The sequence below is a fragment of the Paroedura picta genome, chromosome 15 (assembly GCF_049243985.1).
Source record: "Paroedura picta isolate Pp20150507F chromosome 15, Ppicta_v3.0, whole genome shotgun sequence".
NCBI classification, from domain to species: Eukaryota; Metazoa; Chordata; class Lepidosauria; order Squamata; family Gekkonidae; genus Paroedura; species Paroedura picta.
The window spans coordinates 31,265,321-31,283,291 of NC_135383.1; the positions used below are offsets into that span (position 1 = coordinate 31,265,321).

A 17,971-nucleotide genomic window follows, 5' to 3' on the forward strand; every position below is an offset into this window, starting at 1 on the left:
GCTAACTGAAGCCTGATTAGGAGTGGAGGGAAACTCCCGTCCCCCCTTCCTTCTTCTTCCTTCCTTTCATTTCCCCAAGTTAGTTGCAACTAAAGAAGTTGTGTTCTGTAGCTCCTGTGGGGATCCAGATTTATTGATTACACCCCCTCCCCCCCCTAGTGTGGGCTTCCCCCTGTAGTGCTCAGTTTGCTTCCTTGTGAGCATTGTGGGCAACAACGTCAGTTACGTCACTCGCACTCAGAGCAAACTGTGGTTTCAGGCCCTGGACAGGGTGCCTGGGGAGGCCGAAGCCTTGTGTGCCAGGAGAAGGGGCCTTGGCCTCCCCCTTTCCATGGCCTGGCATCTCCCCAGGAGCAGCTGTTTCCTCTGTGTGCCAACGATGCACCTGAAGGGGCTGCCCGTCATGCTCCCAATTGTGCGTGGGGCCCCGGATTCCCACCACACACCTGACAGGCCGTTCTCAGGACGGCCCCAAGGACTGGGCAGCAGGCGAGTCACCCTAAAGGGCAAGGAAGCAGGGATCGCAAAGGGAGACACTGCTCACACGGGGATGCCGGGTCAGTTGCCAGGGATTATCCTCGCCTGCCCCACAGGGTTCTTGTAATGACAGAAGAGGGAAGAAGCTGCCCTGTGATCTCCAGAGGAATGGAGAACTCATCTAAAAGGAAACATAAGTGACAGCTGGAAATCTCCAAATCCTGCAGTTATTCCGGCACCTGGCTGTGTGACTCAGAGAGGCAGGAGTTTGCGGGGGAGGGGAGCGTGACTCCGCAAACGGAACCGCCAAGGACATTTACCAGACTGCCCTGCAAATCTTGACACCCAAGACGATGGTTCCGTCTTTCCGAAATCCCGTTTTCCCCAAAGACATCCATGCTGTGCCAGTTCCTGCCAGCGTGGTCCACCTTCTCCTTCTGTGCCGTCTTTGTTCCTGCCCCTCCTGTCTAGGGAGGCCTTTGAACTGTCTTGGCTGGCCGGTTCCAGCAGACACCTCACCCCATCCTCTGAGGAGGGATGATGTCCATGAGATGGGCTACTCAGGGCGGGGACCTGTGAGCAGCTACCCAAGCATCTGTGATGGGAGGGACTGGAGAAGGCAATGCGGCCTCCTCCATCCCCTCTTAGGCCAGGGAAGGAACCCTTTGGCCAAATTATTTGGAGCAATAGTGGGCGAGAGGAGAACATGACAAGCGCATGTGTTTGTGTAACTCTTTGAAGGATGTGGATGTTGTGAAATGTGTCTTGTGCAAAGGGCGGCTGGCTTGCCTGCAGCGCATGGCGCCTGCCTTGAGGGATCACACATCCTAAGAACTCGGTCATCGCTGACATTTGGGTGCTCTTTTCCAGGGTCGACAAGATGATGCTGGCCAGCCTGAAGACCAAGTGAGTTGTCCTTTCCTTTCTTGGCATGGGGTGGGTTGGGGGTCATGGAGGCCACCCAGTTCCAGGGTGCTCACTTGGAGGACTTGGGCATGCGGGCAATAAAGCACAGGTGGTTTCCTTTGAGGTGTGCTCTATTAGGGCTGACGGGGCAAACCTGCACCGGGCAGGTAAACGTCAGGTCCCCTGTGAGGGGCTCGCAAGATGGAACGTCCGCCCAGGGGAAGCCTGCCCAGCTGCCCAGCTGCCCAGCTGTTGGGGGGGACGGGAAGTGCAGTGTTTCTTCTCTGCCCCCAAAGGGACGAGTGACACATTGTGCAGGCCTGTCCCTGGAACAGAGGGAAGGTCTTTCGTTACCTAGGCAACCATGGGACTTCCGTGGCACATTGTGCATCCAGCTCCGTGCCCCACGATTCCGAGCACATGCCCATCGCGGTTGTCAACTGTCTGCCAGGTGTGCTGTGAAGATGCTGCCAACCGGGCAGAAGTGAAAGGGGCACAGGCGCTTGGGGGCCTGCCTGCCCTCTCGGCATGGGGAGAAGGACGTGCCGATCTGACTTCAGTCCTGTTCCTATTCTATGTGTTTTGGCTCCCCACTTGAGCATGCCTGTTGGATTGCGAGTCCATGCAAAGGCTTGGCAAGGGCATGACGGGAGATGCGGGTTGAGGTGGAAGCCGCCTTTCTGCAGCTGGTGCTGAATCCCACACTGGCATTGGCCCAGGCTCTTTTTGCCCCCTTTCCTGGGGCCAGGCATGAGGTGGCAGGGCAGGGGGAGACACGGGGCTCCGGGGCAGAGCCTCTGCTCGGCTGGCAGAAGCCAGGAAGCGTTCTGTGGACCGGACCTCGAGCCGTGGCCAGCCAGCCAGGCCGGAGAAGGCCGTGTCCTGTGTCCTGGCTAAGGAGAGGGACCACGGCTCAGGGACAGAAGGGCTGCCTGGCCTGCAGAAGGCCCCAGGGACAGTTCCCCTTGCGGTGGAGTGCTTAGAGTGCCGGAGCCGTGGGCTGGGATCCCCTCCCCTCCTGTGAGAGCCCTCTGGGTGACCTTAGGGCCAGTCACTCTCCCTGCCCTACAAGGCTGCTGTAAGGATACAATGGAGGAGAGGATAAGGATGTGAGCTGCTAAAGCCCACGGGGCTCTAAACTGCATGCCAGACAGTCCTGGCTGGATATCAGCAAAGACCAGTCACGGTCGTTCAGCAGTGGAATTGGCTGCTTCTCAGGGCTGTTGTAGGCCCGGCTGGTCCTGCACTGAGCTGGGGCTGGGCTACGTGGCCTGGAAGGCCCCTTCCCACACTGTGATTCCACGAAGGGATGTGGTAGAAACGCCCTGAGCTATAAGGATCGGAGCGATGTGGGAAGACTGTACTGGAGAGCAGCCGCCAGTCACAGCGGGCCATGCTGACCTCAGCAGACCAATAAACTAGCTCCACAGAAGGCAGCTTCTTACTCCAGTTCCTTCCTTCCTTCCTTCCCTCCCTCCCTCCCTCCCTCCCTCCCTCCCTCCCTCCTTCCTTCCTTCCCTCCTTCCTTCAGTCCTTCCTTCCTTCCTTCCTTCCTTCCTTCCTTCCTCCCTCCCTCCCTCCCCTCCTTCCTTCCTTCCTTCCCTCCTTCCTTCCTTCCTTCCTTCCTTCCTTCCTTCCTTCCTTCCTTCCTTCCTTCCTCCCTCCCTCCCTCCCTCCCTCCCTCCCTCCCCTCCTTCCTTCCTTCCTTCCTTCCTTCCTTCCTTCCTTCCTTCCCTCCTTCCTTCCTTCCTTCCTTCCTTCCCTCCCTCCTTCCTTCCTTCCTTCCTTCCTTCCCTCCTTCCTTCCTTCCTTCCTTCCCTCCTTCCTTCCTTCCTTCCTTCCTTCCTTCCTTCCTTCCTTCCTTCCTTCTTCCTTCCTTCCCTCCTTCCTTCCTTCCTTCCCTCCCTCCCTCCCTCCTCCCTCCCTCCCTCCCTCCCTCCCCTCCTTCCTTCCTTCCTTCCTTCCTTCCTTCCTTCCTTCCTCCCTCCCTCCCCTCCTTCCTTCCTTCCTTCCCTCCTTCCTTCCTTCCTTCCTTCCTTCCTTCCTTCCTTCCTTCCTCCCTCCCTCCCTCCCTCCCTCCCTCCCTCCCTCCCCTCCTTCCTTCCTTCCTTCCTTCCTTCCTTCCTTCCTTCCTTCCCTCCTTCCTTCCTTCCTTCCTTCCTTCCCTCCCTCCTTCCTTCCTTCCTTCCTTCCTTCCCTCCTTCCTTCCTTCCTTCCTTCCCTCCTTCCTTCCTTCCTTCCTTCCTTCCTTCCTTCCTTCCTTCTTCCTTCCTTCCTTCCCTCCTTCCTTCCTTCCTTCCCTCCCTCCCTCCCTCCCTCCCTCCTCCCTCCCTCCCTCCCTCCCTCCCTCCCCTCCTTCCTTCCTTCCTTCCTTCCTTCCTTCCTTCCTTCCTTCCTTCCTTCCTTCCTTCCTTCCTTCCTTCCTTCCTTCCTTCTGCCCATTTCTTTGCAGCTCCGGGCGGTTTACACTGAACATTATATAATTTACATGGAACATTATACTGACTCTAACATCAAAACAACTTTCAATAAAGCATCAAAAGATTACAAAACCACATTTATAATATAAATAACAATTAACAGTAACATTGGGTGAGTCATGCGGGGGGCATCGGGGGGGGGACCAGCAGATGTTCTGTCAGTCGACCTCAAGCGAATGCCTGGTGGAAGAGCTCCCTCTTGCAGGCCCTGCGGAACTGTGGGAGTTCCGGCAGGGCCCTGATCTCCCCAGGGAGCTCACTCCACCAGGTGGGGGCCAGGACTGAGAAGGCTCTGGCCCTTGCTGAGGTCCGATGCGCTTCTGTGGGGCCAGAGATCCAGAGCCAGTTGGAGGTAAGTCTCTTTTGGGGATATAGGCAGGGAGGTGGTCTCTCAGGTACACTGGGCCTAAAACCTTAAGTTTGATCCAGAATTGAACTGGGAGCCAGCCGAGTTCTTGGAGTACCAACCGGATATGAGATCTCCATGCTGTTTTAGTGAGAATTCTGGCCGCAGCATTCTGCACCAATTGTAGTTTCCGGATCAAGGATAAGGGTTTGCCTGCATAGAGCGAGTTGCAGAAGTCCAGCCTAGAGGTGACCGTCGCATGGATCACTGTGGCTAGGTGCTCTGGGTCCAGGTAGGGTGCTAGTAGCTTGGCTTGGCGGAGGTGGTAGAATGCCAGCCACACTACCTTTGTGACCTGGGTTTCCATTGTAAGGGAAGCATCCAGGATCACGCCCAGGTTCCTGGCGGAGTGCGTTGGTGAGAGCTGCACATCGTCCAGGGTGGGCAGATGCGCTTCCTCCCATGGTCCCTTCCTACCCAACCACAGGACCTCCGTCTTTGTAGGGTTGAGCTTCAGGCGACTCTGCTTGATCCATTTTGTCACTGCTTCCAGACATCTGGCTAAGGATTCTGGGGGGGAGTCAGGGCGGTCATCCATCAGGAGGAAGAGCTGGGTGTCATCCGCATATTGGTGGCAGCCCAGCCCAAACCTCTGCACCAGCTGAGCCAGAGGGCGCATAAAGATGTTAACTAAGATAGGAGAGAGGACTGCTCCTTGTGGGGAGCTGGTGTGAGCTGGTGTTGGTTAGATGTTCTCTCTCCTATCACTACCCTCTGTCTGCGGCCCCGGAGGAAGGAATTGAGCCATTTGAGGGCCGTTCCCCGTATTCCGGTGTCGGAGAGGCGGTGAGCTAGGAGCTGCCTGCGGAGGAGTCAGTGAGCGAGAAGCAGCCGCGTTCCCAGCTCTGGGCTACAGCTCCTTCTCTCTCCACCAGTTTCCCTCGGCCAGCCTCAGAGGCGGGAGCAATAGGGGAAGGGAGCAGGCAGGGCTGGCTGGTGCTGATGGGGCGGGATTCATAGGTGTTGCATGTGGTCCTATCCAGACGTTTGGTTGGGGGGCCCAGAACCTGCTCTGACACGTGCAAATGCAGTATGATGGCCAGGAGCAGAGGCTCCCAAGGATGTCCGCGTCTGATTGGGCCGGGGGCTGTGGGGGGAGGGGGGATTTGTGCACCGTTTCCCTGAGCTGGAGCAGCCTGTTTTTGCCCCGCTGTGCTTGGCCCTGTAAGGACTGACAATGGCTCTCTGGGGCGGAGAAAGGCCTTGTGGGGGAGTGCCAGGGATCGAGTCTGCAATCTTTGGGTGTTCTTTTATGGAGCTACATCTGCTCTCCAGTGGAACGTGTGGAAATGGCCTGGAGCCCCTCTAGCCTGATCTTGTCTCCTCTCCCCGTGAGAGTCTCGGCCAGCCGAATTCCCTTGCCTGGACCGGATGGGCACGGAGCCCAGGGCCCTCTGCATGCCTCCAAGCATCTCTCCCCCTGCCCCACCCGTGTTTCTCTTGCTGGGGGCCGGTAGGACCCAGACACAGGCGGGGTTGCCTGGGCAGAGCATAGCTGTAGAAAGGGAGCCCAGAGAGGCATTCTTAGTCTGTGCCTTTAGTGGAGAAGGTGTGATGTGAAAGGCCCAGGGAGACCCTTGCTGGGAGACGCCACTTTGTCCATGCCCAGGCACCACAAGTGGTCTGGCTTCCTGCCCTGGTGGTTGGAGACTGTAGCTGTGAGCTGCCAGACTGTCCCGCCCCCCCCCAAGCTTAAAGAATGGCCACCCCATCAAGCTGACTCTACCCGCCTCTAGGGTTCCTTGGGAAATGGGGAGCAGGAAGAACACCCATTGGGGTTTGTTTTGTCTGCAGAGCAACAGGGCTGGGCAGAATGGAAGGGCATGGCTCTTAGCCCAAGGCCGTGTATATCAAGACGGGATCCGTCATGTTTATTCCTGCTGGTCAGTCATAAATGATGAGTGGAAATTCCGCTTCAGAAGTAGCCTGCCTCCTAGTGTGTGAATTTAACAGCAAATAAATTTTATTTTGTTAATTTAAAAAACAGATATTACCATATTCTGGATAGTTTTAATGGCAAAGCTCCAATAAACACTAGGATTCGCCAGTAGCAATGAGAACAACCACAGAGAAAGTTATCCTCAGGACAGAAATGAGGGAGTTCATGTCATGTGCAAGCAGTGCAGTTTTCGCATTGCAGGACACAAAGGATTCTTCTTCCAAGAATATGCTGCGAGAGCTTCTAAAGTGAGGAGCCGTGAAAAAGACACCTCTTTTCTGCACCTTCCTCCTCCCCTTTCCCAATCATTGTGGAATAATGTTTAATATGTGTCAATCCATATGGAGTTCTAGAAGTTCCCCTATCAAGACCAAAACATAGATCTGCTACCGGCATCTTCCTTCAGTCATGCTGGGACCCACATGGCCTCAGCTCTGCTTTAAAGGACGTTCTCATTGGTGACCAGGCGTGGTACTTAGGAAGAACGGGGGTGGGGGGGGGCTGGGGCATGGTGAGGCGAGGCGCAGTGTGCTGCCGGCGGAAGGACCCGGGTGAAACGCTGCAGGCTGAGTAGAGCACCGGGCTGGCATGCTCGTGGAGTCCGGCAGTGAAAGCGGGGCGGCTTGTGGGGCCGGTGATAGCGGCGGGGCAGCACCAGACGGGGCCATGGCGGGGTCAAAGAGATCGTGGGGAAGTGAGCGCCCGGACCCTCTGGCGGCTGGCTGCTGTCGTCCACCTGCGTAGTGCTGTCCCGGCACCACCGCCTCCTTCTCTCCTGCTCTAATGACGGGGTCGGGGGAGGGCTGCCGCATGCCTGCTGTCCTTGCTGTCCAGGGAGCGTCTGGCGGCAAGGCTGGGCGAGCGGCAGGAGCGCAGCAACCAGAGGCGGGCCCTTTGGGGGCCGGCCCAATCATCAGAAGGCACACAGCTTGCTGTGAGTCTTCTGATTGCCCCAGGGCCAGGTGCCCTGGTTGGACAGGGCCCCGGACAGTCTCCTCCCAGGAGGCTGTTTCCCAAATATATAAGGGAGAAAATCCAGTGTTAAGGATCATATTTTTCTGTATCTTCCTAACAATCTAAATGCAAGTATACGTTTTGGACTGAACCGCCGTAAACAGAATGTGTTGTAGCGCTGCAAGGGGGATGAAGCAGCCGCCGGTTTCGGTTGGCTACAAGCTGGAAATGGGGCTTGGTGGGGCTCTCAGAAGGACCTTGGACAGCGCGTCCCACCCAGTCGCCAAGCAAGTTGGGGAAGAGCACCGGAGAGCCAGGCCAGGCAGCCCCGCATTGGGCCCTTCCGCCTGGGAGCCCGAGGGGGTGGCAGCTACACTCTGTGTGTGTGGAAGGTCTGCCTCTCCCGGGGCTGCGTGCTTCGGGAGGGAGGGCACCTGGCGATTCCCTCAGAGCTCCGGGGTTGGGGGGTGGGGGACAGCAGCTTTCCAAGGATTCGCCTCTTCAGCTTGCAGGTCCCGCTCTGAACCAAACTGGGGGCAGTTCTCCATTTCTGCTCCGGCTTTGTGTTCCCTGCAGCGTAGGGGCTACAAGCTGGAAATCTAGCCGGAGGGCACGATGGAAAGAGGCGGGCAGGAATGACAGCTCTGGCTTCACTGTCCTCCTGCATCTGGGTGGAAGGAGGGGATCGCTATGATGTTCGGTATCTTCCCTCCACTCCCCCTCTCCGCCTTTTTAACACTTTCATTTGGCTTTGATTAGTTCCTATGGCAACAATGACAGCATCTGAGGAGGGTTTGGAAGTTAAGAGAACAGGAGGGCAGGCAGCAGCCTGAGGGCCTGACAGAAGCCAGAAGCGGCTGGGTGTCAAAGGCAGACAGACTCACCACTCGGCTTCTGGATTAATAGGAAGCTTTATTGGAAGGAGATCTGAACACTCCGACGTCTGTAGTCGATTCTAATCAATACATGGCAAGCAAGCAGTAATCAATGCATCCTTCCCGCCCAAATGCCCCCTCACTCCCCGGGTAGAATTACCCCCCCCCCTCACAAGTGCCATCCTGGGCTTCCTGCCAGACCGTCTCTGGCCCGGCTGGCCTTGGGGGACCGGCACCCTCCCTTTCAGATAACAAAGCACAGAGCAGCATTTGCAAGGAAGAGACACGGCATGCAAGGATGCACAGAGCAGTGTGAAACAGTTCAGGGTTGTAAAAGGGCTACAAAAGGTTCTTCAAACACACACATCAAACCAACATGGAGCCTCTCTGGCCAACCACAAATCATGGCAGAGATCAGAGGGGCTGATGCTGACACTGGGGAGCCGCAGGGCTCTGCCTTGCCAGGCGGGGGGGGGGGCTGTCGCTGACTCGGTCCCTGTTCTGCTTCCCAGTGAAGCAGCCCCAGCATCCTCCCCTCTGCAGCCACTTGGGAAAGGTTCAAAGTGGGTGTGAAGCGAGAAGGCAGCCGTTTCACAGGTCCCAAATGTGCAGGAAATGAAACCACAGAGAGGAAGGACAGACACCCGTCGCGTGCTTTTGGCCTCAGCCTGAGACCTCCAGAGGCTGAGAACCCCACCCACCCTGCTGGTGTCCAGAGGGCAGCTCGCTGGACCCACAGACCACTCCCTTCCTGATTTGGCTTTCGGATACATCCACCACTTGGGGAAGTAGCAAAAGCCACTGGAGTCCTGCGTGGGCCGAAATGGCCAGGCCCCCCCCCTCTCTTCCTCTCCTTTTTGCTGTCAAGTTGCAGCCAACTGATGACAGCCCTTTAGGGTTTTCTAGGCACGGTTGCCCTTGTCTGCCTTTGTGTGATGATGACCGTGGCTTTCCTCACCAGGGCTGCGGGGCTTCCAGCACCAAGCCAGCCTGGACGCTCCAGGGCAGGGCACCTGCTTCAAGTGGTCACAGAAATACATATTTCTGGCTCAGAATCTGGGGTGCTTTTCTTTTTCAGAATTCACAATGAGACTAGGGATAATTAAATTTCACTCATCCTTTTATTTATTTATTCAGTTTATTCCCTACCTGTCTCCACGGTGGGGACTGAAGTGGCTTATATTATTCTCCTGACCTACATTTAATACACAACAACCCCAGGAGGTAGTCTTGACTGAGAGTATGACTGGCCCAAGATCACCCAGTGAACTGCACCCAAAGCTGGGTTTTGCCCCAAACTCTTAATAGTTGTGCCAAACTGTCTGAAACAGAACCCCCAGCCAGGAAGCCGACTTACTCTCACGCTGAGCGCCCCACAGGACGGCTTCTCAGCAACGGGCAACAAGCAGCACGGAGTGGATTTGTGCCTGAGCAGCAGGCAGTCTTTGATGGGTCATCTTCTTTGGGTGCATGTTCACAATTTGCTGTCTTGTTTGGGGGGTTTCTGTAGGGCCCAGGATAATCATAGTTAAGCCACACATCTGTTAAAACTACATGATGTTCTTGCCTGTGTGTGGATCAGACAGTACTGATAACTTGTAGAAGAAGAAGAAGAAGAAAAAGAAGAAGAAGAAGAAGAAGAAGAAGAAGAAGAAGAAGAAGAAGAAGGAGGAGGAGGAGGAGGAGGAGGAGGAGGAGGAGGAGGAGGAGGAGGAGGAGGAGAAGAGTTGGTTCTTATATGCCGCTTTTCTCTACCCGAAGGAGGCTCAAAGGGGCTTACAGTTGCCTTCCCATTCCTCTCCCCACAACAGACACCCTGTGAGGGAGGGGAGGCTGAGAGAGCCCTGATATCACTGCCCGGTCAGAACAGCTTTCTAAGTGCTGTGGGGGGCCCAAGGTCACCCAGCTGGTTGCATGTGGGGGAGAGCAGAATCGAACCCGGCATGCCAGAGTAGAAGTCCACACTCCTAACCACAACGCCAAACTGTCTCTTTTTCCAAACTGGAAAAAATGGTGGCAAACTGAGGGAGGGCCAGTTGTGGAATTAATTTCAGAACTGCTCTGAGCTAAACCAGAAAGAAAGTGGGGCTTAATGTAGTTCCTGCTTTTAAGGACCTGTAGTTTCCTTAGAGCCTCTTGTGGCGCAGAGTGGTAAGGCAGCCGTCTGAAAGCTTTGCCCATGAGGCTGGGAGTTCAATCCCAGCAGCCGGCTCAAGGTTGACTCAGCCTTCCATCCTTCCGAGGTCGGTAAAATGAGTACCCAGCTTGCTGGGGGGTAAACGGTAATGACTGGGGAAGGCACTGGCAAACCACCCCGTATTGAGTCTGCCATGAAAACGCTAGAGGGCGTCACCCCAAGGGTCAGACATGACTCGGTGCTTGCACAGGGGATACCTTTACCTTTAGTTTCCTTTTGGGTGGAGATCACCCACGGATCCCTAACGACTCCCCTCCTCAGAAGTAAATGGGAGCTGAGGCTGGAGATGGGCTTTGGAGCTTGCCCAGGGCCTCGCATGCTGTCCTTGTACGGGTCAGAAGACAGGCTTTTATCTCAGCGGCTCCATTCCTTGTACCTGTTTTCATGGTCTGTTCCCTGTCTGAGGCCATTGCTGGGAAAGGTGATTGAAAGGGCCATAGTGGACCAGCTCCTGGCGTACTTGGAGGGAACTTGGGTCCTTGATCCATGCCAGTCTGACTTCTGTTCTGGCCATGGGAGAAGGTGCTGGTTGCTCTGAGAGATGATCTCTGGTGCCAGCTGGATAGAGGTGGGTCAGCACTCCTTGTGTTGCTGGGGTGCTTGGAAATGGCTCATCATTTCCTTGGAGAGAAGTAACAAGCAGAGTGCTTCACGGATCTGTCCTGGGCCCTGTGTTGTTCAACATATGAGTGGAATGATTGGAATGAAGGCATAGAGGGGGTGCTTATTAAATTTGCAGATGATACTAAACTGGGAGGGGTAGCAAACACACCAGAAGACAGAATCAGAATACAGGAGGATCTTGACAGATTAGAAAACTGGGTTAAAATGAATTTCATTAGTGATAAATGTAAAGTTCTTCGTTTAGGTTGGGAAAATCATGTGCAGCCCCATAGGATGGGCTTGTCTTGGCAGCAGTATTTGTGAAAAGGATCTGCTGAACATGAGTCAGCAGAACATGATCTGCACTGAACATGAGTCAGCAGGGTCACCCGGTGGCTAAAAAGGCAAATGGGATTTGGGGCTGCATTAAAAGAAGTTTAGTGTCCAAATCACATGAGATGATGTTACCACTTTACTCCACGCTGGTTAGATCTCACTTGGAGTACTGTGCCCAGTTTTGAAGAAGGATGTAGAGAAACTGGAATGTGTCTAGAGGGGGGCTATGAAGATGGTGGGTGTTACCCAAATTGCGTGAACACGTGTCCTAAAACACGTATCTTTGAGCTTGTGGGGAATATTAGCTCAAATGCTGCGAGAGGGGGGTAACTTAGCGTTATCGGATCGTTACCTTTGTATACGAGGGTTTATTACGCCCGTGGGAACTCAAGGCAAACACAGATTTAAAGGTAAAATATTAATATAAGCTTTTATTGAAAGGAAAATAACAAAAGTACACACAAATAGCTAACACACATACAAGCAGTCATATAGAGAAGGGGGAGGAAGAGTGGAAGGCTTGATAGTTACCTGTCCGAGGAGTGGTGGGTCAGAGGAAGGAGCACGAACCAGCGTGGGAGGTCCCGGGTTGGAAGACACTCAGAGTGGCTGTGTGAAGCCACAGTTTTTATAGGATTTTGGGAAGGGGGCTATGTGACAAGGCTCAGGTAAGCATGTGCTGGAAGTTTCCAGGGTCCCCAGAGATTAGGGCAATACCTGGCCAAGTGGGGGGGGGGGGTGATGGCCGTAAATGGATTTGGATAAAGGTATTAATGGCTCTGAGGAAGAGAGCCATCAGGTCTAGCTGGCAGGGTGTGGGGAGGAAATATCCCCTGGCAGAGGGGCCAAGTGTGAAAAATGTTGGAAGACAAAGGATTTTCCTAGGAGCCCTTAGGCAAACAGGAGGAAACCAGTCCACTCACTTAGAAATACAATGGGGGGGGGGGTCGAGAGTAGGGCATGGAGGCACCTGGATTTCCAAACCAGTAGCTGAGAACAAGCCTGGGCTTGTCCTGTTTCCTAAGATGGAGTCTGCTCTGACATTGCCCTGCCAGAGTGACTTGGTCTGTCCTGTGTCTAGCTTGCTCCCAAGTCTAGACTGTCGTGCTGCGCTATTGGTTAAGGAGTACAGTGTGCCAAGGCATAAGGCAGGGATCCTGCCATGCGTAACATGGGGGACTTAGAGACCAAGTCAAATGAGGAAAGGTTGAGGGAGCTTAGTCTGTTTAGCCTGGAGAGAAGACGACTAAGAGGTTATATGATCACCATCTTCAAATATTTGAAGGGATATAGAAGATGGAGAAGGGTTGTTTTCTGTTGCCGCAGACCAGAACCAGTGAGTTGAAATTAATTCAATAGAATTTTTGGGTAAATATCCAGAAGAGGTTCCTGACAGTTAGGGTGGTTCCTTCTTGGAAGAGGCTTCCTTGGGAGGTGGTGAGTTCTCCTTCTTTGGAAGGTTTAAGCAGAGGCTAGACAGTCATCTGACAGAAATGCTCATTTTTTGAACTTAGGCAGATGGTGAGTGGGTGAGCAGGAAGGGATGTGCCCGTGTTTGTCTCTTGTGGCTCTTCCTTGCATACCCAGGGAATTCCTAATTGTGGCTGTGGGATGGTAGGGGAATTCTGGAGATTTTTGGTGTGTGTGGGGGGGAATCACTGGGGCATGAAATTGGGGTCACTGTGATGGGCTGGCAGTTGTGAGTCCCTGCACTGTGCAAGGGGTTGGACTAGATTACCTTGGTTGACCCTTTCAGCTCTATGATTCTGTAATTCTAAAATCAAGGCCTGAAAAGCCTATTTTTCCTCCTCCTGTCTTTTAAACATTTTGCAACAGCCAGCACAACAAAGCGGTCAAAAATTTGTCTCTCGTTGTTTGGTCCTAATCTAAGGAATTGCATGGATTTTATTCTTGGATTTGAATTTTGTGTGGACCAAGGCAGTTGGTTTCTTCTTTTTTGTTGGCTTGCAGATGTGATTTCTTCAGCATCCTCAAGAGGGCGCCTTCGGAGCACTTTAGCAAGAATTGCTGAAACCAAAGCTGGGGATTTGGAGGGCGGCATCCGGACTCCTGAACAGCAGTTCTGTGCTCAAGTGGGCTGGACTTCTGCTGGGCCCATAAACTGACAAGTCTGTGCTTTCCATTTAGTCACTCATCCGTTGCCCAAATTTCCTATCCCTGAGGAGTGGAGAAGAAATGGGGATAGAGTTCAAATAAACTAATGGAGGCAGCCTAGAGAGTCACCTGGAGGTGGCACCATATCCTCCCCCGCCCCCCCCGCCCAAATCTCCCAGCATTTCCAGAGGGGGTGGTGGGGACCCCTGCATGGGCTGCCGTCATCTTGGCTCCCTGTGGAATACAATTGTCACTGCTGCAGGGTCCTCATCCATCTGTGAGGCTCCAAGGGGCAGGGGGTGAGCTGTGGGGTGAGGACAGCAGTCTTTGGAAAGGCAGAGCCAAGCCCTGAGGCCTGGTGGCAGGAAGGGGGGCCCTGTGCTGAGGGAAGGCTGTGCCTCTGTGCATGAAGCTGTGCTCGGCATGCAGAAGGTCCCAGGTCCACCCTCTGGCTTCTCCAGCTGCAGAGAGAGAGAGCAGCAGCCACCCTGAGTAGACAAGGCGGACCTCGGCAGACGCAGGGTCTGACTGAGGAGGGCTCAGCTCTGTTTGGCTTTCCAGGAGGGGAAGGCCCTAGAGATATGGGGAGGGGGCTGCCAGTGGGCACGGCATAATTCTTGCTTATGCACCTGAATACTTGTCCCTGTTCTGCCTGCAGAAGACAGTCTCCGGGACGGGTCCTCGCCTCCATGATGACTTTTGGGGAATGGTCCTTTTCTCAGTCTTCTGATGCCAACAAGGCAGCTCAGAAAACCACAAGTGTCCCAGGAAGCAACGCTGGGGAGATCTGGGAAGGGCTAATTCCAGCAGTGAGACTCCCGGCCCAGTTCTATAAAGCAGCTGATTATTCCTCAGAAGGGCAAGATTTTTGGCTTGGAAAAGGAGGAAGGTGGCCAATGAGGAAAGACACCCATGAGCATGTCCTCATGGCAGGAGCCTTGCCGGAATGCAAGTGGCTTTGGGCTGAGCATGGGAGCCTATGGCCACCAGGAACTATTATGAACTTTTGGGCAGCATCTCCAGTGAGTGGAGGAAGGTCAGAAGAAGAAGAAGAAGAGTTGGTTCTTATATGCCGCTTTTCCCTACCCGAAGGAGGCTCAAAGCGGCTTACATTCGCCTTCCCTTCCTCTCCAGAGCAGAACTTCTGCTTACACTATTGCTAGTGGCTCTCTGGGTTTTGGCAGGGATTATTTATGGGTAATCAATTTATATAAGAATAGAGACTAAAGACATTATTGGGCCCAATAGCTCTGCTGCATATAAATGTCCTTCAATCAGGCCTTCCCAGTGACATTAATGACAAAACTAGCAACCAATTCACCAGCAAAACACCGTGACCGTAAAGTCTTATTTCCTCTGTTCATTCAATTTCTTTTCATTTGAATTAATGTGTATCTTCTGCGGACATGCTGGGCTCTGTTCTGTGGCCCATGTCCCAAAGGAAGGCAAAACAATGCTCCAGCAGACCTGCCAGGCCAGGCCAGGATCAGTGGCCGCCTCTGCTGGGAAGGGAAGCGCCCATGTTCTGCTTTCTGTAGCTCGCGGAACGGCTGAAATGCGCGGTGTACATGCTGCACTCCGGAGAAATGAACAAACAAACCAAAGTGCATTTCTGCCCCAAGAATCTTACATTCTAAATGTTCACTCTGTGTGTCTGTGAGACAGAGAGAGAGGAAAAACAGACTGAAAGACATCTGTAGCAAGACAGTAGAAACTGCTGAAGGGAAAGGCTTCTGATATTATCTTCATCCAGATTTCTCAATGGACTTCGGAATTTTGACTTCAGGATCAAGAGGTTCAGCCATACTGGACTTAATACTGACCAACAGGCAAGAGTTGGTGGATGAGGTGAAGGAGGTGGGGACCCTAGGGAGAAGTGACCATGTCCTCATAGAATTCCTTTTGAGATGGGGAGCCAAGGAAGCTTGTAGCCAGGCGCGGATGTTGGATTTTCGTAGGGCAAACTTTAATAAACTCAGAGACATGATGAGTGTCATACCATGGACGACAATGCTGGAAGGGAAGGGAGCATGTGAAGGGTGGGCGCTACTCAAACAAGAGCTATTGCATGCTCAATCAATGACTATCCCAGAAAGACGAAAACACTGCAGGAGCTCTAAGAGACCTATTTGGATGAACAGAGAACTTCAAGAGGAACTAAGAAAGAAAAGGGAAATGTTCAGGAAATGGAGGGAAGGACAGAGTTCTAAAGAAGAGTACCTACAGGTTACTAGGCACATGGACAAACTCTAACGTAGGATGCAGAGAAAGCAGAAAAGCTCAGCGCCTATTTTACATCTGTTTTTCCCCCCACAGGTCAAAGGGTTTAGGCACATCTAGAGATGGCAGTAGCCAAGAGATAGTGTCTGGGTGGCAGGTTGACATGGACAGAGTGGTTGTCGAGAGGCATTTAGCTGCACTGTGTCAAGAGCAGACAAAACTCACAATCAGGCTTCTATAGAAAGAAAGCTTTAATTGGAAGTAGATCTGAACACTTTAACACTCGAAATCAAGACTGTTCAATATTGGGGATGCCAGCAGTTATCAATACAATTATCCCACCAAAACCAAACCCGTTCCCAAGGGGAGGGGGTCCCTCCTCACCCATGTGCCATCCCGGGCTTCCTGCCAAGGTGCCAGAGTTAGCACAGCCTTGGTCAGGCCGGCACCCCAGGTTACAGATAAGATGTTTACAGGGACACTGTCAACAATGTATCACAGCAGGAAGACTATGCAGTGTGAAAGTGAGGAGATCAAAGGAGGGGGGATCAAAGAGATACTACAGAACCATAAGCATTCTGGTTACATGGGAAAGACAGCAAGAGCACAGCACAAAAGATGGAGTCTCTCAGGTTCAATGAAATCAAACATGGCAGAGAGCAGAGGACTGATCCTGACATTCCTCCGGTCCAAAAACACCTTTCCCCCTCACCCCCCATCTATGGGACGAGGACAGTGGGGAAATTCCCAATGAAAATCCCGCAACAATTTCAGGGCCTGGACATCACCCCCCTCCACCCATTCCCTGTCCCCCATGGGGAATTCCTTCCAGTCCACTAGGCACTGCAGCTTCCCCTTGTGCCAGCGAGAGTCCAGGATCTTGTCAACTTCGTAATGCGTGTCTTTGTCCACATAGGCAGGAATCGGGACAGCAGTAGGCGGGTGCCAGTCGTCTTGGGGCATGCTTCAGCAAGCTGGAATGAAAAATGGGATGCACATGTCTATAAGTCTTAGGCAGGGACAATGGAACAGTCACCACATTAATCAGTCTTTTCACAGGGAAAGGCCCCACAAATTTCGGCCCCAGTTTTCGTGACAGCTGCTGACACCGCAGGTTCTTAGTAGATAGATAAGCCAGGTCACCTACAGCCCAGGCAGGGGCCTCCGCCCGCTTTTTGTCTGCCTGAGCTTTGTACACATGTTTCTCCTCCTCCAGGCACTTAACAATGTCCAGCCAGGCCTTGGAGATCCTGCTCACCCATTTTCGAACGTCCGGGGCATCAGGGGAAGAACTCTCCCAGGTGGGGACTGCAGCGAGGTCGGCCCCATAGACCACTTTAAACAGAGACACCCCAGTGGACGCGTGGACAACATTGTTGTAGGAAAACTCAGCCAGGGGAACGAGGGAGACCCAGTCCGTTTGTTGATGGTTAATGAAGCAGCGCAAGTATTGCTCCAGGGTTTGGTTCACTCGCTTGGTCTGGCCATTAGTCTCCAGGTGGTAGCCTGACATAAGCGCCTGCTCCACTCCCAGCAGCCTCAAAAGCTCCCGCCAGAACTTGGCAACGAACTGGGAGCCCCGATCTGTCAAAACCCTCCCCGGGATCCCATGCAGGCGATACACGTGTTCAACGAATAATGAAGCCAACTTCGGTGCAGACGGAAACCCCGCGCATGGGAAGAAGTGGGCTTGTTTGGAGAAAGCATTGACCACCACCCAGATTACAGTTTTCCCATGACTGGGCGGGAGGTCAGTAATAAAGTCCATTGTAATCTCTTTCAACGGACATACGGGAGTGGGCAAAGGCTGCAGCAGCCCCTTCCGCTTGCCCCCCATAGGTTTAGCAGAAAGGCACACGGGGCACCCTGGAACATAAAGCTCCACATCCTTCCTCAACGTGGGCCACCAATAGTGCCTGCGCACCAAGTGTAGGGTTTTCACAAAGCCAAAGTGCCCCACAGGCTTAGAATCGTGGCACAGCTTTGCAACGTCTTTCCATGCTGCCAAAGGGACAAACAGCTGATCCTCCTTAAAAAAACAAACCCTCCTTCTCAAAGAGTTGTTGTCAATGGTGTTTCATCAGACTGGAGGGAGGTGAGTAGCGGGGTACCTCAGGGCTCGGTGCTCGGCCCGGTACTTTTTAACATATTTATTAATGATCTAGATGAGGGGGTGGAGGGACTACTCATCAAGTTTGCAGATGACACCAAATTGGGAGGACTGGCAAATACTCCGGAAGATAGAGACAGAGTTCAACGAGATCTGAACACAATGGAAAAATGGGCAAATGAGAACAAGATGCAATTTAATAAAGATAAGTGTAAAGTTCTGCATCTGGGTCAGAAAAATGAAAAGCATGCCTACTGGATGGGGGATACGCTTCTAGGTAATGCTGTGTGTGAACGAGACCTTGGGGTACTTGTGGATTGTAAACTAAACATGAGCAGGCAGTGTGATGCAGC

The 17,971-nt window shown here is 53.3% G+C and overlaps 1 protein-coding gene across 2 annotated transcripts in view; it reads left to right on the plus strand.

The window, feature by feature from the left end:
• Positions 1-17,971, plus strand: part of RAP1GAP2 (RAP1 GTPase activating protein 2) — a 189,445-nt gene that overhangs the window by 39,174 nt on the left and 132,300 nt on the right. For both annotated transcript variants that reach the window (XM_077312245.1, XM_077312246.1), the window contains one exon: positions 1,348-1,383. In XM_077312245.1, the coding sequence (XP_077168360.1) occupies positions 1,348-1,383 (36 nt within the window). The remainder of the gene's footprint in view (positions 1-1,347; positions 1,384-17,971) is intronic.